Source organism: Microcebus murinus, chromosome 1 (genome assembly GCF_040939455.1).
Source record: "Microcebus murinus isolate Inina chromosome 1, M.murinus_Inina_mat1.0, whole genome shotgun sequence".
NCBI lineage: Eukaryota > Metazoa > Chordata > Mammalia > Primates > Cheirogaleidae > Microcebus > Microcebus murinus.
Genome location: NC_134104.1, coordinates 90,562,988 through 90,590,583, shown reverse-complemented (window position 1 = coordinate 90,590,583; position 27,596 = coordinate 90,562,988). Strand labels below are relative to the sequence as shown.

The 27,596-nt window shown below is 36.0% G+C and overlaps 1 protein-coding gene and 1 long non-coding RNA gene across 2 annotated transcripts; one reads left to right on the top strand and one right to left on the bottom strand.

Moving 5' to 3' along the window:
• Positions 1 to 20,268, top strand: LOC105855420 (uncharacterized). Its single transcript, XR_012919701.1, has 4 exons — positions 1 to 241; positions 13,282 to 13,344; positions 15,390 to 15,449; positions 19,970 to 20,268. It is a non-coding gene; the product is annotated as an uncharacterized LOC105855420 (long non-coding RNA).
• Positions 14,520 to 27,596, bottom strand: EIF5A2 (eukaryotic translation initiation factor 5A2). Its single transcript, XM_012736393.3, has 5 exons — positions 27,423 to 27,596; positions 26,528 to 26,727; positions 25,870 to 25,974; positions 15,342 to 15,473; positions 14,520 to 14,762 (listed from the first exon to the last, which is right to left on the bottom strand). The coding sequence occupies exons 2-5, from the start codon at positions 26,690 to 26,692 to the stop codon at positions 14,703 to 14,705; spliced, it is 462 nt and encodes a 153-aa protein (XP_012591847.1). The 5' UTR covers positions 26,693 to 26,727; positions 27,423 to 27,596; the 3' UTR covers positions 14,520 to 14,702.

Below are 27,596 nucleotides of genomic sequence, written 5' to 3'. Positions count from 1 at the left end.
GGTAGGATAAGGGTGCAGGCCGGTTTCCGGCGAGCGCCCGCCAGCGGCCGCAGTTCAAGTGGCTCTCGGTTTTCCACTCCTAGCTACACCGGCTGTTGCCCACCGCCCTCTCTGCGCTTATCCCGCTGCTGCTCCCAGACGCGAGGGATACGGGAGTCATCTTTCACCAGTGACCTGAATCTTGTTTTCAGTCAGCGCAAGGCAGTGTCTCAGGTTGCTTTGGGATCTCCTCTCTTATATTGTAATTATAATCCTCCAGCGTAAAAGTTATAGAAATAACACATAGAAATATGTGTTTTGTCGATGAGCCTTGTTTTCCCTTGCCTCCCCTCCTGTCTCGTCCCCTCCTCTGCCCTGGCCCCTTTTCTGTTATAGAGACGCCAAGATGTGAAAGTGAGCTTTGTTTTCTAAATACCTATTGAGGGAAATCAGTGTTGAGGGAAATCAGGGAGACAAAATAAACTACCTCCTCGGAAAAAAATATCTTTCTAAGAGAAAAACACGTAGTGCTTGCTTCTTGTTCACGTATTTGGGTATAATCAATTTTATCATGGAGTTAACTCCAGGTCTCCTAACTGCCATCCAAAATGCCTTCCAGTTAAAAGTCAACGAATATATTTGCTGTGACTTAACAACCAACCATATGCACAAGGCATACAAGGGTGGACATGTCTTGATGACAAAAGGAAAAAATATTAATAGCTTTTGAGCTTTGAAGGATTGTAAACTGAAGTCAGATCAGAAAAGTGGCATGCCTCCCAGCATTTAGCAGTAATTCCTGGGGATGAAACTATGGTACTTAAGGGCTGGGATAGGGAATGAAGTGGACTCTTGTTGTTAATTTGGCGAATGACACTAGAAAGTGATGATGGTGTATGTCCTGTGTGCCAGCAATTAGTTATTGTAGAAAATATGCTTTAGTAAAGCATACAATTATTAGTGCCTGAAGAGAGGCACTGAATTCCTCAAAGAAATCCATGTCAACCAGAGATTTTTTTGTTTGCCTCAAAAATCATGGTATTATAATTTCTTTTCCAAACATTAAGAGGAGGGGAAGAAATCGGCATGTCCTCCTTAGGGGCTGCCCAGGCTACAGAGCAGAACTGATTCTTGTGCTATTGGATATTTTGAAAATAAACTATTAATTGAGGTACTTATTATTTTGTTTTCCTTGTCTTTAGCAGCCTTCCATGTGATGACAATAAACTCCTTAAACACTGTTAAGCTATTTTTACAAAGGGGTTATAAGAACAACATGTGCTTCAAAGTACTAGTAATCCCAAAATAACTGGTTAGACACTGTAACAGGGAGAAAAGATTTCTCCCAATTAGAAAACAAAACAAAAACTTAAGAAAAATATTAACCAGAAATGTGTCAATGGAAAGAGTGCTGTTAAATATCTTAATTATTATCTAAATTAAATATCTTAATTCTTCCCGAACTATTTACATACACACAGAGAAAATATATTAACACAATGTTAGTCATTACCCCAGTTGTTTTTTTTTTATTTTGACAGCTATTTCTAAAACATATAAAAACAATAAGAGCCAAGACAATTTCGATCAATGAAGGGAAGTATGCCTTTCCAGCTATTTGAATATAAGGTAATATATGATTGATATATATATGTCATAAACTTCAGTCATTGGATTTACATGATACTGAAGCTTGAGTAGATAGATCAGTAAAACAAAGAGTACAGAAGAACAACATGACAGATTAAATTCTACAGAAAAACTCCTCCACATGTAGCCATCTTAAAAATGGCTAAAATATGTTACAAATAATTTTTATTGTATGGTTAATCTAGTGGAAAAGTAAAAGAATTTTTTGGAGGCAGAAATGACAAGCCATGCTCATATTTGTTTCGAGCTTGAATTAGCTCTGCCCAAATAGCATGAAAAATATCCAAACTAAAAATGTAGTTTAAAGTATGCTTGGATTGTTTATGCCAGGCAGAAGCAAATGCTCTCTGGAGAAATGCATTTTAAATCCAGGCACAAAAAAATTCCCTGAGATAAACTTCCAGAAATATGAACTGACAATTTTTTTTTTAATTTTTATTTTTTATTTATTTATTTAATTTTTGAGACAGAGTCACATTGTTGCCCAGGCTAGAGCGAGTGCCGTGGCATCAGCCTAGCTTACAGCAACCTCAAACTCCTGGACTCAAGCAGTACTCCTGCCTCAGCCTTCCAAGTAGCTGGGACTACAGGCATGCGCCACCATGCCTGGCTAATTTTTTCTATATAATTTGGCCAATTTCTTTCTATTTATAGTAGAGACGGGGTCTCGCTCTTGCTTAGGCTGGTTTCAAACTCCTGACCTTGAGCAATCTGCCTGCCTCAGCCTCCTAGAGTGGTAGGATTACAGGCATGAGCCACCACGCTCGGCCGACAATTTTTTTAAATCACTAAATATACAGGAAAACAAACCACTATGCATGAAAATCAACCCTCAAAACCTATGAAATCAGACCCACAAAGACTGCGTTTATTGGAATAATAAGATGCAGAATATAAAGTAAGTATTTTTAATATGTGTAAGAGCTAAATGTATTTAAGATATGATAAGGGAGCCAAGGACATTTGAAATTGATCAGATTTTTTTTTAAATAGAGCAAAAAAGAACTTGCAGAAATTAAAAATAGAAAAACTGATATTAGAAAAACTTCAACCAGAGAATCAGAACCTGCAAAAAGAAAAGAAAAAGAAAAACTGAGTGAATTTAACAGAGAAGACACAGCTGAAGAGAAAAATCAATGAATGTGTAATTACTTAAAATGCAACATAAAAAAGTGAAAAGATAGAGGATATAAAAGGTAGGTTAAGAGACAAGGGTGTTCCGGTTATGTCAACTAGGAGATCCAGAAGGATATAATAGAGATTATGGGGAAAAGACAAAATTTAGAGAGACGATGTCTGAATTCTCGGGTTCAGGAAATCCCAAGCAGGATAATTTAAGAGGAATGCACACCTAGACACAATGTAGTGAAACTTCAAAACACAATGACAAAATTATTTCAAAAGCATCCAGAGAGGGAAAAGACAAAATATCTACTAAAGAAGTTATGCTAACAGCTGACTTCACATCTGCGACAATGGAAGATGGAAGCCAGGGGGCAAGGGAATATTTACTTCCAAGTGCTGAGAGGACACAATTGTCTACCTAGAGCTACAAAGTATAAAACTATCTTTACTAAATGATCTTTTTTTAATTTTTTTGTTTCTTTTGTATTTATTCATCCTCCTAGTGATCCTTTATAAATGCCTTTTTAAATACACTTAATACATTTTAAATACATTTAAGACATTTTTAGACCACCTAAACTGAAAGTTTTTTAAAAATAGATTCTCAGTAGAGGAATTCTGAAAGATATACTTTAGGAGAAAGGAAAATCTTCCTAGAAAGAAGGCCTATATGTCAAAAGAAATGATGAGCAGAGAAAATGGCTAACTTGTGTGCAAATCTAAACAAACACCTGACTGGATACAACAGTAATAGTCATGTGGGCTAGGGTGTTGTTAATGTTCCATTTCTTCATATTGGCTTACATGGCTATGTTTAGTTTGTGAAAACTCATGAAGCTTTAAATTATAATCTGTTCATTTTTCTATGTATATGTTACACTTCAATTAAAAATTATAAGATAGTATAAATTACCACATGCCAAAATATGAACAAATTAGATGAAATGAAGAAATTCCTAGAAAAATACAACTTAACAGAACTCATACAAGAAGAAATAGAATATCTATTTCTAGATAGATATTCTATCACAAGATAGTCTATCTCTAGATAGACTAGAGAGCAAAAGATATCTATATCTTTTCAATAAATTGTATTTGTGATTAAAACCTGCCCACAAGAGCAACAACACTCAGGTAGCTTCACTAGTAAAGTCTGCCAGTTGAGGAAGAAATAATGCCAATTGTAACAGTTTTCTGCCCAAATCCACATACTGTCAGTTTATCCAGAGAACATTTATCCACAGTTTTCTGCCCCCCACCCGGTTAAATGGTTATCCTTGGGAAGTTAACTTTCTTGCATTTCCAGGTTGTAAATGTATGAGTGAGTATTGGTAAGGAGGTTCCCACAAGTGTCCCATGCCTCATGTCAGAGAAACCATGAGATAGAAGGTAAAAAATACGTGGGAGGTGCTGTTAAGTTACTCCTGCACAAAACCGGTTGCTGCTCCCTTATTTCTTTTGAGTGGACAGTTGAGAAATGCATTTTACATCACTGTGTGAAAGATCCCAGAAGGATTAAGCTTCAGTTGTCCCCAGTATATTTCTATTTGCTTTCACTTCTTCCCAGTTTTACTCTTTCTAGTTTCTTCTGTTACTGAGATCACTTCCTAGATAAAGCAACTGCAGGCAGCCAACACACCAAGACACCAATTTTACACAAACTCTGTCAGCTACTAGAAAATTAGAGACAGTCAACTTATTTTAAGAGATGAGCATAACCTTGATACTAAAACCTGACAGGGACATTTTGAGAAAGAAAAATTATAGTCCAATCTCATTTGTAAATATGTAAAATATATATACTATAGTCAAAGATAAATTGCTAGAAAACCATACCCAACAATCTGTCATGCAGCAAGTTGAGCAGTAATGTCATTATTTGTACTTGATATAAATGGATGTGTACAAAATTCAAAATAACCTATAGATAAATTATTAGAATTATTATGTGAACATGTCAAGATTGCTGTATACAAAGTTCATATACAAAAATAAATTGCATATCTATTAACCACAATGAATTAGAAAATGGAATTTGAAGACAATATCATTTTTAATACCATAAAATATATAAAATACCTAAGGAAAAAAATAACAAAAGATGTACAAGACCACTATGCAGAACTATAAAATATAATTGAGAGAAATTAAAGAAGACCAAATAAATAGAAGGACATTCAGTGTTTTGGAATTGGAAGACCCAATAAAATAAAGATGTCATTTCTCTCAAAACTAAATTATAGATTCAGTATGATCTCAAACAATAGCTTAACAGGTGTTCTCTCTCTCTCTCTCTCTCTCTCTCTCTCTCTCTCTCTCTCTCTCTCTCTCTCTCTCTCCGTCCCCCTCCCTGTCTCTCTCCCTCTCTGTCTCACACAAACCAATTTGAAAATTTGTATGGAAGCACAAATGTACCAGAATAGCAAGAATGTATTTTAAGAAAGAAAAATAAGGTAGAAGAACTTTCTCCACTAGATTAAGATTTTTTAAAAGATATTATAATTAAGAGAGTACAATATTATTTTAAGGTTATGAATATAGATAAATGGAATAGACTAGAGAGCATATAAACATACACACACAAATGTGTGTGTTTGCCATTATGGCAAAATGATACTTCAGAATAGTGGAGAAAAGACTATTTTTACAATCCTCATTATTTTTTAAATTGAAAATATGTAAATGTACACCTACTAAAGCATAAACATTGTGGTCAACATAAATCTTTAAATGCATGTGAGTATTCTGTCCTGGAAATATTATAGCTTTGCTTATGAATGTTTGTAAATAATCTAATAAACATTTGTCCATGTAAGTATCAATAGGTATTTTTTGAACTGTGAAAAACTGCTATATTTCAGCGAAGAGGACTCCGAATAGAATTATCTGTTATGGTCCGTTTGTATATCATACATCTGCTCTTCTTGCAGCTCTGTATCTGTCCTGGGTTTGTGCATCACATGAGGTTTCTTACAGGAGCAGATAGTGCACCTTATTTTATAGTGTTCTCTTTTGGAAGACCTCAGCTCTACTAACAGCACAAAGGATCACACTGTAACAAAGAAAGTAGACAATGTCTGCACCTATGAAATACACTTATTCATTATTAAAAACCCATCCTATTTGCTAGAAGGTTGTTTATAAAAAAATGAATCTGCAAATATCTCTTTACTCAAACTCCCAGTCATCAAAGTTATCACCATTTAAGCATTGTAAAAAAAAAATTGTATGTGTAACAAACATACTAATTCCATTTCTTTCTGTGCCATGTGCTACACAGTGAAGCATGTTGAGCATCACAAGGCATTGCACTACTCATCTCCGGAAAAACATATACTCAAATGACACTGCAGTGCAAACAGTCTCATGGGAACAAACTGCATAGTTTTAGCAAAGGATGGCCTGCAGCCCTTCTGTGCAAACGACAATGAGACACTGAGGACAAACTTATTACTACTAAAGAATATTGCTGTTAAAGTCTCAAATCTATGGGTCTTTATTAGATACTCATTAATGAAAGCTAAGAAGACCAGGCAGGGGAAATAGGAACTTAAGTTACTGCTGCTTACCCTTTCTTTACTAATTTGATTAGAGAGCATCAAAAAGTACAAAACAATAGATGCTGGTGTGGATGCAAAGAGAAAGGAATGCTTATACACTGTGAGTGGGACTGCAAATTAGTACAACCTCTGTGGAAAGCAGCAAGGAAATTCCTCAAAGAACTAAAAGTAGATTTGCCATTCGATCCAGCATTCCCACTATTGGGTGTCTACCCAAAGGAAACAAAGACTTTTCATCAAAAAGACAACAGCACTTGAATATTTATTGCAGCACAATTGCAAAGATGTGAAATCAACCCAAGTGCCCATCAATTCATGAATGGATTAATAAAATGTGGTATATGTATACTGTAGAGTATTAGCCATGAAAGAGATGAATTAATACCTTTTGCAACCATCTGGGTAGAACTGAAGACTATTCTCCTAATTGAAATATCTCAAAAATGGAAAAATAAACACCACATGTACTCACTATTAAATTGGAACTAACCAATGAGCACATATGTGCACAGAGGGAAGTAAAACTCAGTGGAAATCAATGAAGGGCAAGGGGGAGGAAGGAAGGGACAAAAACCTACCTAATGGGTACAATGAACACTATTTGGGTGATGGGCACACCTATAGCCAGGACTCAAGCATTACAATAGTGATCCATGTAACCTAAAACATTTGTACTCCCTTAATATTTTGGAATAAAAAATAATTTAAAAATTTTTAAAAATGGGCCGGGCGCGGTGGCTCACGCCTGTAATCCTAGCTCTCTGGGAGGCCGAGACGGGCGGATTGCTCAAGGTCAGGAGTTCGAAACCAGCCTGAGCAAGAGCGAGACCTCGTCTCTACTATAAATAGGAAGAAATTAATTGGCCAACTAATATATATAGAAAAAATTAGCCGGGCATGGTGGCGCATGCCTGTAGTCCCAGCTACTTGGGAGGCTGAGGCAGGAGGATCGCTTGAGCCCAGGAGTTTGAGGTTGCTGTGAGTAGGCTGACGCCATGGCACTCTAGCCTGGGCAACAAGTGAGACTCTGTCTCAAAAAAAAAAAAAAAATTTTTTAAAAATGTATGAGTAAAACATTTCTGCTTGCTTCAGTGCATCTTTTCTATCAATGTGTACTTACAAAGCTAAGTTATTTGGTTTCTTTTTTTCTATTTTACAGTACTTTATGGAAAGTTTGTTTGTTGGTTCGTTGGTTGGTTCATTTTTGAGGCAGGGTCTCATTCTGTTGCCCAGGCTGGAGCATAATGGCATCATCATAGCTCACAGCAGCCTCAAACTCCTGGGCTCAAGCGATTCTCCTGCCTCAGCCTCCTAAGTAGTTGGGACTACAGGCATATGCCACCACACTTAGCTAAATTTTGTATTTTTTGTAGAGATAAATTTCACTATGTTGCTCAGGCTGGTCTCGATCTCCTGGTCTCAAGTGATTCTCCCACCTTGGCCTCCCAGAGTGCTAGGATTACAGGCGTCAGCCACCGCGCCCAGCCTATTGATTGCTTTTTATTTCAGAATATTACGGGAGTACACACGTTTAGGTTACATAATTTGCTTTTGTACAGTTTGAGTCAAAGTTATCAGTGTGCCCCTTGCCCAGTTAGTGTGCATTGTACCCGTTTATTTCTGCTTTTATTGTTATTTCCTCCCTTGTGCGTCCTTTTGATTTATTTTTCTGTTTGATTTGGGGATTTAATTCATTTATGTTCATTCTTTCATTGATGTTGATATAGATGTTAGGGTTATGAATTTTTCATTACCATCTTCCAGGAATTCTTTAATTTTTGTTTGTATTTCCCCTTTCATTGTACACTGTACATGTTTTTAAATTTAGAAGGGCCTTTTTATTTTCTAGTTTTTTACATTTCACTTGGGATTGATATCACAGAGTGTTTTTAATATGTCTACTTTATAGAAACTAGTATTGTTTTCTTGGTGCCTCAAATGCCTTTTTCTGTGAAAGTTCCATTTGCCTTTGAAAGAAAGGTATATTCTCTAACACCATGGTGTTAGCTTTTGATATACATCCAAAAGATTTACCTCATTGATTGTATAGCAAGTAAAATGAAATACACTGACAGCCACAACTTAAGTGAAACTCATAATTGTAAACAAAAAAGGTAATCACACTATGAGTGTTAGGTAGATGAACCTTCACTCGCCCTTAGAATCTGTGTGTCAAGGATCTGACAGTTTGCCAAGGATCTGACAGTTTGCCAAGCCAAGCTTTTTGACATTCCTGGACATTGGAACATAAGTCATTGTCGATGGATGTGGCCGATTTGACCGGATTCAGAAATAACTCAAATTGGACAATGGATTGATATGACCTTGTAAATGGGCCCTTTTGAGTCAATATACACCCAGTGATTTTAACTGATACTGCTGAATGTATTGTGGGAAAAAGATGTTTAAAGTTCTGAATGGAGTGTGCACTTTAGACAGGCAGTATGAGTTCTATGTGGCAGTCCCACAAAAAGACATTCTATTTGTTAAAATGTTGAATTATGGGGGAGAAGGGGAAGAGACTCTGACAGGCTGTAAGAGATAAAAAACACACAATTAGCCCTTTTCACTCTTCTTCCTTCCCATGCCTACCTCTAGGAAACTGGACTACTGTATTTTAAAGTGGCAAAAGAGAGTGGGAATGTGGGTTGGAAGACTAATCTGGTGCTTCTTTTACTGCCCAACTCTGCTTTCTGGATCTGGAAGATTATGGATATTTATGGTATTGATCACAGACATGAGGCATGGCTTACATGGCAGAGAGCAAGAGAGATGTTCTAGAATGGTACAGTGTAGAAAGGGAAGAAGCTGCTGAGCCACGTAGGGAAAGACTTGTCCAGCTGATATGGATTAGAAATGGTGATGAGGGCCAGGCGCGGTAGCTCACGCCTGTAATCCTAGCACTCTGGGAGGCCGAGGCGGGTGGATTGCTCGAGGTGAGGAGTTCGAAACCAGCCTGAGCAAGAGCAAGACCCCCATCTCTACTATAAATAGAAAGATATTAATTGGCCAACTAAGATATATTTAGAAAAAAATTAGCCGGGCATGGTGGCACATGCCTGTAGTCCCAGCTACTCGGGAGGCTGAGGCAGTAGGATCACTTGAGCCGAGGAGTTTGAGGTTTGAGGTTGCTGTGAGCTAGGCTGACGCCACTGGCACTCACTCTAGCCTGGGCAATAAAGCACAAAGCGAGACTCTGTCTCAAAAAATAAAATAAAATAAAAAAAGAAATGGTGATGAGGTTTGGGAAAAGGGTTAAGACTTTGCTTCAGGAAATTATCACACCACTCATGTCCTTGTGGAAAGACAGCAGCAACCCCAGCTGGTAGGAAAGGAAAAACCTCAAACCCTGGGAGGTAAGGGGTGAGGCAAGGACCATTAACCTCTCTTGTATTACATATTTCTGGAAGAATGCATAGCAAGGGGATGAAGATGGGAAGATGCTTTTATGTTTTTTTTACATGTTGGATTTTGGATCAAGAAACTATTTTAATAATTGTTTTAAAAACTGTTAAAGATTTAAAAATAAAAACAAAATCGTCCCTAAACCTGTAATCAAAATTTAGAAATTACCATTCCTAGCCATAATGCTAGGGTACTAAGGACTTAGCATATAAAAAAATCTTAATAAAACATAAGTTAGATTTTCTTTTTAAAGCAATATACATATTAACTTGTACAATTCTCTACTATGAAAACGTTTTTAAGAATGTAAATAAACAAGAATTGTACAAGCTGTTAAATTAACTTTATTTTTATTTAATATAAGTGATGAAGTTAGACAAATATTTTAATGTAACAAAAAGTCATAATTAATAAGTTTATCTACATTTTAAAGGATTTTTAGTATAGCCAAGGACTTAATATTTGAATTTTATCCATGTTTGAAATGTAAAATGCACAATTATAATATCCATACTATTAATACATATTTTAAAATTTTTAAGTTTTAGCTAAAACATTTGAGTCTCTGCATGTAAAAGCAAGAATTCTCCTACATCTAAGATAAATAAAATGTATTACTAATAAAGTGCCACTGGATTAGACAACACCATTTCAAATATTTCCTTTTTTGGGAGAAGGGATAAAGTACATAATAGAACTAGTCATTTTCATTATACCAGTATAGGACTAGTAATTTGCATTATACTTTGTAAGAAGCACAAGAGTGCTTATTTTTATAGTAGATATTAACCACAATAAAGAGTTCCTCTCAAGAAAGTTCACAACTATAACTTATGACAAGCTATTTGGTCATTGTTGAATATAGTTTAGTGTCCAGAGTTTTTAAAAAGTACAATCTAGAACTAAGATACACTTAAGTCTACCAATACCAAGAAATAGTTTTAGGGACTTCATATAAATAAAAGAAACCTTTTTATTGTAAAATAGATCTCTACCTGTTCAAAGGAGGGGAATAGTGGTGGATGGCAAAGTTTGGCAACAAGTATGTTTCTAGCAGGTGAAAGCCTGGTATGGTTGCTGTAAGATGCATCTTTCATATAAAGAAAAACGTGCTTATTCGATGTATACAGCACTTTTCAGGCACTTGACCTCACTTGGTAGTTAAGTTGGTGTTCAGATGTTTATTTAGTGGAAAAACATTAAATTATATATTGACTTCAAGCTATGTTCCCATAGAACATCTGTGTTCCGTAATCCAAATGTTCCCTGCTAAAATCAAATAATGATGCTATATCCCCAATTCAGAGGGAAAAATTCAATAGATTAAAGTTAGTAGACTGGATTTTCTCAACTTGAAGATTTTCTACTATAAATTATTCTTAAATCTTTGTTGCCTATTATTTGTGTGAATGCTAGCAGAAAAAAGCTTGAAAACTATAAAATATTATACCTAAATTTTATTAGAAAATTAAAATTGTTGATCAGTACAATATATTGTTTATGGGAATATGCTTATATTTTTGCTCTTATACAGCTTAGGAGCCATATTTTCTCATAGTAAATGTGTTCCTAGTTCATATTATAGAATTCAATATATAAACATGTGTACACAGAAGAGCATTATGAATTTTCAATCTGCTGTCCCTAAATATGTTTGGAGAACTACTCTATCAATGTCTGGCTCTAAAACTATCTTTGGGGTCCATGCCAAAGGAATGCTTTTCAAAATATATTGTAAGGATAGGGGTCCACGATGAGACTACCAAATTCTATTCTTAAATGAAAAAATATGTTAAGATTCTAGTATAAATGCTACTAATACTTCCATTGTTTTCTTGAATACTTGGTATATAGTTTAAATATGTTGATATTAAGAATTTTTTAGATGTATATACCATGGTATTACAATTTGGGAAAGTTCTGTAATATGCTTTCAGGCAGTTAGCTTTAAAATAATAAAACTCCAGCTCTGAGCACAAACAGTCCTGAGAACAATGCATTCAAATTACAGCTCAACTAGAAATAATCTAATTGAGAAACCTTAAAGTACAAAAACAAGTTCTGAAAAAGTTGTAAATAAATAAAATAAAATCAGTTACCAACATCTGAGGCACTACCAGACTACAGTACTTTAAAGAGTAGAATGGACTCTGGAAAAAGAACAAACATACAAAGCTAATGTGTGCACATGCACACAAGCACATTATGTTATAATGAAAAATTGTGTACCCAAATTTTATCGACTAAATATTTTAATGCAGCATCTCCTGTTAAAGATATCATGCTCTGACTGTAAGAGAATTTTGGTAATTCATAGAAAGCACTGGTACAGGGGGGCTTGTATCATAGGGAACACAGTCAAGAGCTTGGTTAGCAACAATTTCTTTAAGTGACTGACAGCCTTTGAAGGGGAGTATGAAAGAAAAACATCATAATTATGTTTATGATGCAAATGCTAAGTAGCAGTGATGTGATCTATGTCAGAGGATATACAACTTTGTAGCAAATAAGGTATAACAAAGTCTTTACAGTAGAAATAAAATATGCTGTTCTAGCAAGAAACAAACACTCAACCTGTTGAACATAAACTGATGAAAGGTGTACAGACAAAAACGGGCATATCACTGTATAATCTATCAACATGACAGTCAACATTCTATACATGTAACTTGTGATATTTAACACTTGCTACAAAAAAGTACAAGAAATACTAGGAATCAACTTTTAACATTTCTCTGATGTCTAAAAAGAATGAAGTCACTTCTGTTCTATGTTAAAAAATATGTTCCCTGCTTCCTTTTAATATAATTTATAAAGCTTTACCAAATGAAATATTTTGTTCTAGAGAAACATCTATTGACTTATGTGAAAATAAACAGTCCCATATCTTTAAAATCTATACTTATATGTCAGAAGAATATTTACACTTCATATAATACTTAAAATGACATATTTATGCACAAATAGCTTTTGCCATTCAAGGCTTGAAGACAGAGATGCATTATTATAATTTGTATACCCTTACATCACAATTGAAAATATATTTATGTGAAGTATGACAAGTTAGGAATAACAAGTGCATGCTAATAGAGAATTAATACTGTCAGAAAACTAGTATGGTTAGCAGGGGCCATATGAATGACCAGCAAAGTAACACAGATTAATAATTTTCTGGAATTCCTGTGGGTAACAATGCCAACCAGCAGCAAGTAAGATATGCATTACAGAATACTAAAACACTAGAGCATTATGTAGTAGATTCTTAAATAGCATACTGGAAAGAATTTAGCCTAATTCCTAATTGTGCTTTAGATGGGCAAAAGCGAAAATGTTATACTAAAAACAATTAACTACAACCTCAATATTTCTTGTGCTTTAGAATTTTCCTCTTTGCATTTCTCTCAAAGCATCTTGCTTCTTCTCTAAGTGAGCTTTCTGAAGCCAAGATAAGATTTAACAGTCTGTAGAAATTAAGCAACTAAAACTTTGGGATCTTCTGTTCCTAACGCTATTTCCAGTGACTTATTAGATCAGTTACATCATCATATATGTTTTCCTCTAGGTTATAGGAACCAGAAGTCAAGGAATGAAGGAAGAGGTCTCAGAACCAGTCTTAAGAATCAAGGTATTACTGAGAGACTGATTTTGTTCTAAGCTTCATTCCAATATCATAATTGTTACTGAGTCAAAGATCCTCACGTACCCTGTACCAGTATCTAAACTTCTGGAAATATTAATGTACATATGACTCAAAAGATTAAATAGAAATACAGTGGTGTCACCTAAAATAACTTTTAAAATAATTCAGCTTATAATAGAATTACTTCCTAGTTATATTTCATACCAGTAACTGAACAAAGTCACATGATAATCAGAAAATTATATATACTTTAAAATAAGTTAAGTAACAATATATAAAGTAACATTTCTTCCATGATTGACTTTCATTTCATTTTAGAAAAAATATAGATAAATTTAACAAAAATTCCAAATCAATTAAAAGTAAGAATTCAAGAAATCAATTAAAAGTTTTTGTCTAACAAATACTTTAAGGTAAAAAAAAAATCTACTTAAAAATGGTTGGAAAGGAGTATTTACTAATAAATACCTACATGGCTGGGAAAAAAGTACTGCATAGTGTCCAGTAAAGCAGATCACTCCTTTAAATGTCAGTGGGTGGAGGTGGGGAGGCAAAGCTTAAAAGCAAAAACACAACTAAAAAGCCACTTTTCATTTTTATGCTGACTACAAAGGCCTCAAATGAAAACTTATGGCTTTAACCAATTCTCTTTGCCATTGTCTTTTGTATATTCTTTACAATCTTACTTGGTCACTTTCACTCAACAGTTCAATATCCCTCTGTCAACCACAAAAAGATACTAAAACCACCATAGGTTATATTAAGTCTGCCAACAATTTGGCAAAGGATAGTATGACTAAGGTAATACATGTGGTTGCACATGGCCAACAAGATAACTACACTTTTTGATAGCATGATTTTTGTTTAAGGATTTGTGTTTGCCACTCACAAGCAGAGCTGTGACAATTCCAATCCATAATCTATACATTTTGTGATATTAAATCTGAAATTAATGTAGAACAATTCAACTTCAATACCATTATATGCTACATTGTTTGATTTAAAACCCTGGTTTATTGTCATTTAACTAAAATGCAGGAATGATTTGTTCAGACAAATCACATCTGCTGAAGCTATCTTGTTTGTTAGACTCACAAACTGAGAACCACAGGAACGTTATAGGAAAAACACCTACAAAACTAAAAAATAAAAGAATCATACATCTTATAATTTTTTTAAAATTACCAATTGCCTGCAAAACTAACCCAGCACAACTTCAAAACAATTACAAAAAGAAATGAGGTTGCTTATGAAGGCCATAGCTTTGGTGACAACTTAGAACCAAACTTTAGATCTGCAGTTGATCCAGACCTAAATAGTTTGTTCATGCCTGATGTTCCCATTTATTTGCAGGGTTTTATGGCTACAGCATATTCTTCACTCATTGCACACATGACAGATACCTAGAAGGAAAAAATGCAGGCAAAAAGTTATTCAGAAGGTAAACATATAGAAGATATATTTAGCTCACATATATTTTATATTTGTAGATATTTTGTACATATTGAATTTGGAAAGGAGTATTACAAAATAAGTAATCTACTTTCTTTACAGTTTTCTGAAGCAGACTCTTCAAATTGTCATTTGTAAAACAACTTCCAGGGAATAGGAAGAATAAGACCTATAAATGTTTCAACACTTACTAGATGTTACACTTCTGAAAGTTGTAATAGAGTAAATCTCCTTCACTCTTTAACACTTTAACACTCCTTTAGAGAGCACCATTTTTTATCTTTAAGAATAGTTCAGATACAGAGGCCCAAAACAAATTTGGGGTTGACAGTGTTTATGCAGCAAAAATGAACTTCAATACTTCTTTGATAATGGGTCTCTAAGAGTATTATGGAAAAACTGATCATTTTCAACATTTCAGCAATATTTTTAAACTACATTCCATATATATTAATAGTATTTTATGTTACCTAGTTTAGGCCAAAATTGTATTAAATGGTTGAAAAAACAATCTTCCTGTAAGTCTTTACCTGTACATCTTCACCTGCATTGTATTTTCCTTCTATTTCTTTGCCTAGTTCACCTTCTGGCAGTTTAAGATCCTCACGAACTTCACCAGTTTCTGTCAGCAGGGAAAGGTAACCATCTTGAATGCATATCAGCTATTAGAAGAAATTGCATCATTATCATTTGCACTGATTAGATTATATCCATTCCTCTAATATTTACATAGTTAAATTGCAATCCACATTAATTTGTATAAATATTACACAGTAATACATTAATATTCTTGGTGTTTAAAAGTGCTGAAAATACAAAAGTATAAAATATGCAAAGAATGGAAATATAAGTTCACTCCTCCCTATGCTCCCACACCCTACTCAATCTTTGCTTTATTAAACAGTTTAGGCTTCTTTATAGTGTATCCTGAAGCATTTGCATTAATTTACACAATGCAAATATAGTTGCTTTAAAAAAACTGGATATAAGTATTTTTTCTTTTTTTAAATTTTGTGTGTATTTTTTCAGCAAGCTGTTTGACTTAATATATCTTAGAAATCTTTTCAAATCAGAACATAAAAACCTACCTTAGTCTATTTAATCACTATACAACTGCACAGATATACTGTAACTGATCTAACCATTTTCCCATTAATAAGCATAAAAATTATTTTCAATTTTTCATTGTTACAAACATTGCATTTTATAATTTTATTTTATTTTTTTTTGAGACAGAGTCTCACTGTGCTGCCCAGACTAGAGTGCCATGGCATCAGCCTAGCTCACAGCAACCTCAAACTCCTGGGCTCAAGTGATCCTTCTGCCTCAGCCTCCCAAGTAGCTGGGATTACAGGCATGCGCCACTATGCCTGGCTAATTTTTTCTATATATTTTTAGTTGGTCAATTAATTTCTTTCTTTTTTTAGTAGAGATGGGGTCTCGCTCTTGCTCAGGCTGGTTTCAAACTCCTGACCTTAGGTGATGCGCCCGCCATGGCCTCCCAGAATGCTAGGCTTATAGGCGCGAGCCACCATGCCCTGCCTTGTGTTTTATAATTTTATTATGAACAAAGTTAAATGGAAAATTTTTGGTCTCTAGCTCACTGCTAACAACGGTTTTTCTTTTTTAAAAAACAAACACTAGCTTATTGATGAATTAATGAAACAAAGCCAGTCATCAACCTAACCTGGGATGAAATATAAAGCATTTCAAATATAAAAATGTATAAATATCATATTAAACATCTAGTAAAACAATGTATTTATAAGCAATAAATTGTTGTATGAAATAAAAGTTCTGAAAAATAAAACTAAGTTACAGAAAAATAAAATTAAATAATGAGATTGAATTACTTGATCCTTTAATTAGGAAATCTTAAAATCTAAAGAAAAGTTGCAATAATGTAATGAAATCCCTTTTTTTTTTTTGAGACAGAGTCTCGCTTTGTCACCCAGGCTAGAGTGAGTGCCATGGTGTCAGCCTAGCTCACAGCAACCTCAAACTCCTGGGCTCAAGCAATCCTTCTGCCTCAGCCTCCCAAGTAGCTGGGACTACAGGCATGTGCCACCGTGCTGGGCTAATTTTTTCTATATATATTAGTTGGCCAATTAATTTCTTTCTATTTATAGTAGAGATGGGTCTCGCTCTTGCTCAGACTGGTTTGGAACTCCTGACCTCGAGCTATCCGCCCTGTCCGCCTCAGCCTCCCAGAGTGTTAGGATTACAGGCGTGAGCCACTGTGCTCAGCTGAAATCCCATATTCTTTACCTAGATTTACCCACTGTTAATATTTAAGCACATGTGCATTTTTCCTCTCTACATATTATGCAATATATAAAATATATATCATAAACTTTCTTATTTTTACTGAGCCATTTGAGAGTAAGTTTCAAAGATCATGACTTTTTAAAAATAAGTACTTCAGTGTGTTTTCCCCAAGAACAAGGATATACTCTTATATAACCACAGTTTATTTTTGAAAATCAGAAAATACTGATAACCTATTATTCAATATATAGTCTATATTCAAATTTGCCAGTTGTACTAACATTGTCCTTGATAGCAACTTATCTGCCCAACTCCAGGATCATTACATTGTATTTATCTGGCTGTCATGTCAGTTTAGTCTCTCTCAATTTGAACAGTTCCTTCACCCTTTGTCTTTTATGACATTGACATTTTTGAAGAGAACATATTCACTGTTTTATAGAATGTTCCTCAGTTTGGGTTTGTTTCATTACTTCCTCATGCTCCATGTAATGGATTTTTGAAAGGAATACTGCACAAACTATGTGCCCTCAGAATATCATATCAGGAGGCAAATTATGTCAATTTGTTCCATTACTAGTGAGCTTAATTTTGATCACTTGGCTAAGGTGGTATCTCTCAGGACTTTCTACTCTAAAGATACACTTTTCCCCTTTGTAATTTGCAATGTAAAAAAAACCAAAACAAAACAATAATGTCATTGTCAAATCTCAGGCATGTTTTTGTACAAATTTTTCTACCTTTTCTCAAAGGCTTTTCTGACTCTATAGAATTGGAAGGAGGGAATGGTGAGGAGACTGTTATCAACCAATTCTAAATATTTCCTTATGATCCTTCACCTTTAAACAAATCTACTCATTTGATAACATTTTTTTTTTTGAGACACAGTCTTACTCTATTGCCCTGCGTAGAGTGCAATGATGTCATTGTAGCTTCCAGCAACCTCAAACTCCTGAGCTCAAGGGATCCTCCTGTCTCAGCCTCCCAAGTAGCTGGGGCTACAGGCGGCACACACCACCACTCCCAGCTAATTGTTTTTTTCTAATTTTAGTTTCCTGGCTAATTGTTTCTATTTTTAGTAGAGATGGGGTTTTGCTCTTGTTCAGGCTGGTCTCGAACTCCTAATCTCAAGCAATCCTCCCACCTCAGCCTTTCATCGCTAGGATTACAGGTGTGAACCACCACACCCAGCCTTTAAGATGTTTTTGAACAATTGTGTTTTTTTTGTTTTTTGAGTAGAGGGAATAATTGTTGTTAGTACCAAGCAGGGAGACAGCAGAGGTCAGGTTCAGAAAACTTTAAATAGAGATGGGTAGGCATGTGGTGGTGCGCCATGCTCCTGAACAGTGTAGATTATACTGGTATTAGAATGTGGGATCTTTTATTTCCTACTAAATGAATCTGTGGCTTCTTGGAAAAATGGATAATCCCAGGTCCAGAGCAGGAAGTGCACAAGATGAACATGGAGCAAGCTGTTATACTAGAAAGCTAGGCACAAAGACCATTAGGCTCACATCAAAGGAACTCAGGAGCTAACTTGGATAAGGTTCCACTGGCCAAAGACAGAACAATTTGAGAGTCAATAGGATAGGAACTACAATGGATTTAAACACAAATATGTTTAAATGTTTCAGTTCATAGTGAAAAAAATATTTTGTTGTCATTTTCAGGGGATGCTAGGAACTAACTCACTTTAAAGATGGGTAATTTGGCCAGGCACGGTGGCTCATGCCTGTAATCCTAGCACTCTGGGAGGCTGAGGTGGGAGGATTGTTTGAGGTCAGGAGTTCAAGACCAGCCGAAACAAAAGCGAGACCTCATCTCTATTAAAAACAGAAAAAAATGAGCCAGGTGTGGTAGTGCTCGCCTGTAGTCCCAGCTACTAGAGAAGCTGAGGCAGGAGGATCACTTGAGTCCAGGAGTTTTGAGGTTGCTGTGAGCTAGGCTGATGCCATGGCACTCTAGCCCAGGCAACAGAGCAAGACTGTCTCAAAACAAAACAAAACCCTGGCAATTATAGGGAAGAATCAAGTATTTATACTGCCTTTCATATATATATATATATATATATATATTCATATATACATACATGCACACATAGAGTATATATACTATATCTTAACATAAACAAAAAAATGATAAAGTTTCTTTTTATAGAAGTATTCTGGTAAGACAAAAAATGAGGGAATGACAGATCATTATTTTGTCTCTAACAAATTAATGGATTGAGGCAATGATCACACAGCTGATTAACACCTGAAAAAGAGAAATAATAATCATTATTTAACTAATAGTTGCACAGAATATCACCTATGAAATAGTCCTGTTAAAGAAAGAAAGGAGAGGAAGAAAACAAAGGTCTAAATTGAATCTAACAAAGCCTTCACATCTTACTACCAAGTTTCTGGAAACACAAGGGACAGAGAACATGTTAAAAATAAGAAAATGCAGTTAGCTAAATCCAGACAATGGGGAAAGTCTACAGAACAAATGATCCAGTCTCTTCATCACAAAATTGCAGAGAAAGAGAGAGAGAGAGAGAGAGAGAGACCCTAAGTGCATATGTGAAAGAGGAGAACCTATAGATTAAAATAGATTTAAGAGATATACCAAGCAAATGAGTTGTATGGACCTTATTTAGGCCTGATTTATTTAAAAAAAATACAATTAGGAAATTAAGAAAATGTAGCTACTGATGGGATATTTGACAATATTAAGAAATTAATTTTTTTATTTTTATTTTTTTATTTTATTTTAGCATATTATGAGGGTACAAGTGTTAAGGTTATTTATATTGCCCATGCCCCCCTCCCCCCTCGAGTAAGAGCTTCAAGCATGTAGGAATTAACTGTTTTAGACGTGTGTGTTTTTTATCATTTTTATCTTTTAGAGATGCATAACAAAATATTTGGAGATAAAATGATATGATGTCTGGAATTAGCATCTGAAAGTGGACTAATAGCCAGAATATACAAGGAATTCAACAACAAAAAACAAATAATTCCATTAAAAAGTGTGCAAAGGATACAAATAGACATTTTTCAAAAGAGGATACATAGAAATCAACATAACAAAAAGATAACCTGCATTCGTATGTTGATTGCAGCATTATTCACAAGAGCAAAGGTATGGAATTAATCTAAGTATCTATGGATGACTGCATAAAGAAAATGTTATATACACATAATGAATACTATTCACCACTATGAAATCTATGCATGTAATAAAATTATACTTGTATCCCATAAATCTATACATATAAAAAAATCCCAAATAATCAACAGGTAGAACAGGAAGGAAAAATAGGGGTAGGGTGTAGATGAAACAAGATTAGCCACATATTGGTAATTGTTGAAGCTGAGTGATGGGTACATGGGATTCATTATACTGTACTTTCAAAATTTCCACAATAAAAAGTAAAACAGAAAAATGCCATGGCATATCAGAATTCTAGAAGGAATACTCTAACCACTAAATGCTAGGAGGCACAGCGAGCTAAGGAAGCAAAGCATGATCTAAAAGGAAGAGTATGGGAGAGTTAGTGACTGCAGATTCTGTCCAAGATATAGTCAGAATAAGAAAGCACACTGAAAAGAAGGAATTACAGCGAAACTTTTTTTTGCTTGCATTTGCAATACTGGTACACAACAGAAGGCTAGAGAAGGTATGTCATCACTACAGGTGCCTTCTTAGCCCTAATTTCTGAATTTGATTTTGTTTCTCAATGTATTTCAAAACAACCAGATTTATTTTGGTAATACCTATTCCTTTCCACTTCTTCCTTCTTTTCCTCCAGCACTCTTGGGCTACTTCCTTACAGTTGCTAGTCCCTCAGAGTGACTAAAAGCTTAATCATTATTATTATACATCCTAAGCAAAGAACACCATCATCAACTGGGGTGTTATCTGAACCACTAAGCCATGCAATTAGGAATGTAGAGCAGTACTCCTCCATCAAATAGAAATAGCATATATGAGATCAACTCGAGCAGGCTCTAAAGGCACAAACTGCATAAGAAGTGGCTCAGATTCAGAAAACACCTGCTCCTACCACATTGACATTTCTCCCTCAACTCATACCTATGGCTTTTTGGGGAGTTCCCTACAACCAGTTGACTGAAAAAGAAAAAAATTCAGAATGGTTTCTAGATGGTTATACATTACATGATGACAGCATTCACAGGTGGGCCTGAAAGATAGCGGGGCTGGGAAGAACTTTAAGTACTAGAACTGAAAGAAGAGAGAACCAGAGGTGTGGATTTATGCTGATTATTGCCAATAGCTAAGAGTTTGGCTAAAAAGTTAAGGGCACTAAAAGAACAAGATACAAAAAGTGCTGACAAAAAGGTCTGGGAAAGTGGTAAATGGACGGACCCCTCCAAAGAATTAGAGAATGTGTCCATATGAATGCTCACCAAAGGGTTATCTGCTACTGATGAGGCTCTAAATAATTAGGTCAAAATGGCTCTAATAATTAGGACAAAATGATTCACTTTGTGGATGCCATTCAGCTTCTTTTTGTAGCCTCCCCACTCCTTGCTCAATGGTCTCAATGACAGGCTTTCTCTCACCAAGGCTGATCTGACTACAGCCACTGAGGACCTCATGGAACAGACCAATACAGAGTCCTGGATATGGCACCATTTCCCAGGGGGAACAGTTAGCCATTTGACTGATAACACTGTACCCCTTCCATCATGGAAGTGGCAGAAATTTGCCCTTATTGCAATAAATTATTGCCTTACATATGGATTTGCCTTTCCTGCCTGCAGTGCTTCTGCCAAAATCCCATTTAGATTTATAGAATATGCCTCATTCCTGTCATAGTGCCTCACATGGCCTCACTTCTGACTAAAAGAGTAATTTTGTAGGCATAATCATGAGGCACAGGACAATGCCCAGAGAATTCACTGGCTTATATACGTCATCATTCCAAAACTGCTTGCCTGTGAGGACTGGTATTGAAGACTCATTTATGGCATCTGCTGGGTGATACTTTGTTGGCCTGGCATGTTGTTTTGCAGGTTACAATATATTTCAATATATGGTGCTATTTTTCCCATAGGTAGAATGCACAGGTCTAGGAACCAAAGGTAAAGGCTTTTCTCATTAATACGCTTACTGATCCTGTAGCAAAGTATTTCCCTCTTGTCCCTGCAATACTGAGCTCTGCTGGCTTAGAAGTTTTCTATTCCCAAAGAAAGACTGCTTCCATCAGAGAATACAAGGATTCTACAGAACAGGTAAAAATTATAAAAAGACTTTAAGAGCTCAAGGAATTTATAGCATCATCATTTTGTTTGCCATTATTGTTTTAAGTTGCAACAACATCTAAACATCCAAAAGATAGACCACTTATTTGAAGAATACACTGGAGTTTAATAGTCATAGTTTTGGCAATCAACCAATAATCCAAAGGTCTACAATATGAATTTAATGTGTCCTGTAATTAGTTTTCCTTCTAGAAAATGATCTTCTAATGACAGATAAAACTTGAGTGAATGCAGAAAAGACAGTTAACTTGTGGTAGAGTGCACAGCAATACAAAACTTTCTAAAGAAATATGATTCAACAGAGTACTGGCTTTTGAATAAGAATTTCTATATTTATGAATTTGGGAATTCCCAAAGGTATCTGGATATATTTGTATTTTATACCATCCCTGTGCCCCAGACAAAGTTAACTATTTTGGGGAGAAGTAATGGTAATTAGCAATTCTAATCTAAGCTAATCTTGGAATAGACAGGAGACAATTTTTCTTTCATTCTGAACTTATTTTAAGATACATAAAAATTAAAACTGCAAATATTAATGTTTCTTTTCCTAAACAAATATTTAGTTTTTAATTATTAAAATGAACATATATACGTATTTCACTTTAGCTGACTGCCAAATTGGCACTCAAAATATTGAATTTAGCAAATACAAAAGACAATACATAGCCAAATAAAGGACTATACATAGCCAAATAATAAGAAAAGTAGGAATTTAATCAAGGCACTTGGATAGGTGAGTGAAGACCACGATAGCATAATAAATGTAAATGGAAAGTCTCACAGAACTAATTTTTTAAAATAAACAGAAATTAGTATTCTATGCTGACTTGAAAATGAACAGTGAGTACTTACTATGCCAGGCATTGTTCTAGTATAAACTAATTAAGCTTCAAAATTATCCCATGAGGAGTTTATTATTCACATCTCCACTTTATAAATAAATAATACATAAAGAAATGGAGGCAACAGAGGTTAAGTAACTTGTCAACCAAGGTCACACAGCTAGTTAGTGCCAAAGCAGGGATTAGGACCCAGTCTGTCTGGCTTAAATTATCCTCTTGTCCACTCTGTAGCATGGACTACATACCAAAGGCTGCGATTAGGTGAAGTGAGATACTTGACTTGGGTGCAAAATTTAAGACACCAAAACACTTACAGTGATCAAACAAATATTTTAATGCAATATCTTTAAAAATTGCAATTAATGCAAATATTCTATGATAAACAAAATATCAAAATTTTAAATAAAGACAGGATCAGATTTATTGGTTTTTTCCCTTGTGCCTTAGGCTCCTATATAGCTTAGCATTGTTACTAGTCTTGTCTTTATCGAAAATTGTGTGCCTGAGGCAAGGGCCTCCCTTACCTCATTCACCTTACCCTAGTCTGGACCCCACTATATACTAAAATAAAACCCAAACCAAATTTTTCCTTTATGCTAAATCTTGAGCTCCAGTCAATGAGTGGCTAATTTTATCAAGTAGTAATTATCTGAACTGCTGATACCATCTTTCTGAAACATACAACAAGCAAAAGCATTCTGCCTTGAATAGATATTATTGAATATGATGAATATTAAATATTCAAACCCTTAATATTATAGGGTGAAAAGAGAAACACATTTTTGGCAAAAGAAAATTCTATGCTCAGCTTAAGTGTGCTGCACTATCCTTACCATAATGAATAACCACATATGCATTTAACAAATGTTTATTGAACACCTACTATGGACCACAACTAGATTTGGTGCTCCAACAATAATGAAATGATTAAGTAGAGTTTTTAGACAGGAGAAGGGAAAGTAAAACTACTTTTTGGTAGATATCTACTTATAGGGTATTTATGTGATACATTTTCTCATTTAGTTCTGTTTTATAGATGGGAAGACAGGCTCAGAGACATTGTGTAACTTGTCCAAGATCATCCAGCTACAAAGTGGCAGAACTAGATACAAACCAAGATCTACCTGACTGAAACCACTTGCTAGTATACTAAAATAATTCAAATTTCTACAAAGACTCCAATGCAACCTAAAAAACATTTCTGATAAGTAGGAAAGTGAAAATATAAAACTATTTACTAGATTAAAACTACATAAAAATATGTTTGCATGTGGACAAAGAGTAAAAGGAAATCATTGGGTAATTATAGTTGATAGCAACATTCTTTAAAAATGTATACAATAAAAGGTATAGAAAAAAATCAGTTTCAGTTGAATTAAAACAAATATAAGTGTCAACTTTGTATTTTTGACTATGTAAAATGAGCAGACATGAGTTTGATCCATGGTATGCTTTATACAGAAGTTGAAGGCTTTCAAGAAATGCTTTAGTTGTGATTAATCTGAGTTTCTATATCCTATGAGATCAATTGTTGGTTATCATCAATACTCCAAACAACAAAATGCTATCATTAAACATGACTTATCCAAATGTATAATTGGAACTAAACTTGAAGTTTACACATATAATTTAACAAAAGGTCAAAGCATGGTCACTGAATATAAATAAACTGATTACATAGTTTTTGTATCTTCTTCACCGTATTCAGTGACCACGTACTTTACCCTTTATATTTACGACTTTCGATTTATCTTCCTACCGTGTTTCCCTGAAAACAAGACAGGGTCTTATATTTATTGTTCCTCAAGAAGACACCCTAGGGCTTATTTTCAGGGGATGTGTGATTTTTTTAAAGTACAGTACAACAATCTACATTTATTCAAATATAGTTAAGTCATCTTCTTCTGGAACATCATCATAACTCTCCAAACCCCGAATTCCATCCTGAATTTCTTGCAACTCTATTTCCTTTAGAACCATTGGCCCAATCTCTCATGCTGAGCAATAGAGCTGTCATGGGGGCAAATGAGAAAGGCTGCTCATCTTCCTTACTGCTCAGTGATGAAATGCATGGGTTGTGCAGATACGCTGCGTAGCCACGCCCATCACTAGGTCTTATTTTTGGGGTAGGGCTTATATTGCCAAATGTTTAAAACTCTGCTAGGGCTTATTTTATGGGTAGGTCTTATTTTCGGGGAAACACGGTATTTAAGAATAACAAGTTCTGACTCACATTCATTAATACAAAAACTTGGTTGGTAGAAACACAAATTTCAGTAGTTTTTTGAAAGTCTTAGGTATGATTAGTGAAAAGAAATAAAACAACCAGGATGTAGATATCTAAATTTGAAATATTTTACAACAGAGAGAATAGTAGTTTTACTAAATATTCAACTTAGTCAAAATATGCAGTCACTTGGCCTGAGGAACACTGAGAAGTGTTCAACTTTTTTAAAATGCAAGAATGTTACAAAATAGGAAACTAGTAATAATTCTAGATGAGGTACAAGTGTTAAACATCAGGATCTAGTTCTCTAATTTCTAAGAAAGTTGGTGCCTAATAATTGGTTAGGAAAATCTACAAACCTACTCTTGGGTTTTGTTAAACTACAAATGATAGTACCATATTTGCACCTTTAGTAAGCAACAGCGTAAAGGAAGTTAGTACTTACTTGATAATCATTTCTCTTAATATTTGGAACATCCATGTTGTGAGTAGAAGGGCAAATATCTTCATATTTTTTGCCAGTGAAAATATCAATTCCAACAAGGTGAACCTAATAGAGAAGGAGAACAGGAAACCTGTTTAAACTTTGCCAAGTATATCACTCATTACATATACAAGAGCACAATACCAATGCTGATTATGACAGATTCTTTCTCCTCCTTCCAAGGTCATCTAATTTTACTTTCTTAAAACAAACGTAATGGTCATAGAATTAAGATGCAGTAAACAACTAAACAGTATCATGACATGTCAGAACCCAATATAATATATATTCCAGTAATTCAATTATAAGAGTACATACAAAAAATAAAGTTACGTTTCTTAGAACTATTAGAACAGGTTTTCTCCTCTGTAAACGGAACAGATCTCCTAGGTCAATAGGATTCAGAAAAGTTTCAGTTCCCAGTTAATGAAAGGGCCCAAGAAAGGATTGCTGCCGCCTTTAAATACTCAAAGCAATAGATGATCAGCCACTAATTGTGAGAAGGGGAAAAAGTGCTTATTACAAAATTTTAAGTATAGAAATCTCATGATCTGGAACAGAATACAAATAATCAAAATCCCAACTCTGACGCCAAACACTGACCTGGCAGGGCACTTACCTTGGCATGACCGTGCTTTCCAGTTTTGGAAGTTGACATCTCTACTATTTTGCATGGTCGTCCTTTGAGCACCACGAAGCCGTTTTTGCGCAGGGCCGAGCACTGCATAGGGTAAGTGCTGGAAGCTCCAGCATCTCCAGTAGTGAAATCAATTTCATCTGCCATGGTGGGCTGGGGAGATGGTAGTTTTTCCGTGGGAACTACGCAAAAAGTTTGTTTGCTTTTTAATAACCGGCATGGAGGCAGGGAAACGTCTCGTTTCGGACAGGTTAGGTGCCAAGCATCATAGGCCTGTTATTTTTGAATTTATAGAACACCCACCCAAGACTAGTAGGCACTTTCTAACTGGCCTCTACAAACTTTTCCAGCCTTTGGTGGGGAGGGAAGTCGCAGAGGAACTCGCCCGAGGTGGGGAGGATACTCGCCTTGGGCGCTCACTCGCGCAGGGGAAGGCAGGTCTCGGCCCCTACCGCCCAGCCGCAGAAAGAGCCGGCGACCTTCCCGCGCCGCGCCGCCCGGCCCTTACCGCCGCCCCGAACCCTACTGCGGGGAGCCCAGCCCAGGCCGCACGTCCCCGCGAAGGATGGGGGATAAGAGGACCTGGCCAGCAGCACCTGGCCCTTGGGTAGCGGGCGCGCACCGCGCCCTCCAGCCCTCAGCGCCGCCAGCCCGGCCGCACAAGGCGTCCCCTCTTCTGCCGGCATCCCCAGCCCGGCCCGGCCCGGCCCGGCTCTGCCCGGCCCCACAAGGGCCTGAGCCCCGGCGGGTCCTGCGCTCGTCACCGTTCCCCAATCCATCCTTCCTCCTTCCCTCGGTCAGGGCTCGGCTCCGGGAGCCTTCCCCGGCCCTGCCTCGCTCCAGTCCCAGCCCCACCAGCTTTTCCCCTGGTCTTCACCTTTCCGCAGGCAAACAGCGCCTTTCGCCTGCGCACCCGTGCAGGTCCCTTACAGCTGCGGCGGTGGCGGCCGCAGCAGTTCCAAGACACGGGGCGGGGCCGCCACACTTTCCACACCCCGGCTCCCCGCCCTTTCCCGCCCCCACCTTAGCCCCACTTCCGGGATAGGCCCTG

Bases quoted from the DNA above. Each gene is read 5' to 3' on its own strand.
- EIF5A2 (XM_012736393.3), bottom strand. From the start codon at position 26,692: ATGGCAGATGAAATTGATTTCACTACTGGAGATGCTGGAGCTTCCAGC. The intron at 15,474-25,869 runs GTAAGTACTAAC...TTCTTCTAATAG, and splicing joins TTAAGAGAAATGATTATCAA to CTGATATGCATTCAAGATGG. The intron at 14,763-15,341 runs GTAAAGACTTAC...TTTTCCTTCTAG, and splicing joins ATGCAGGTGAAGATGTACAG to GTATCTGTCATGTGTGCAAT.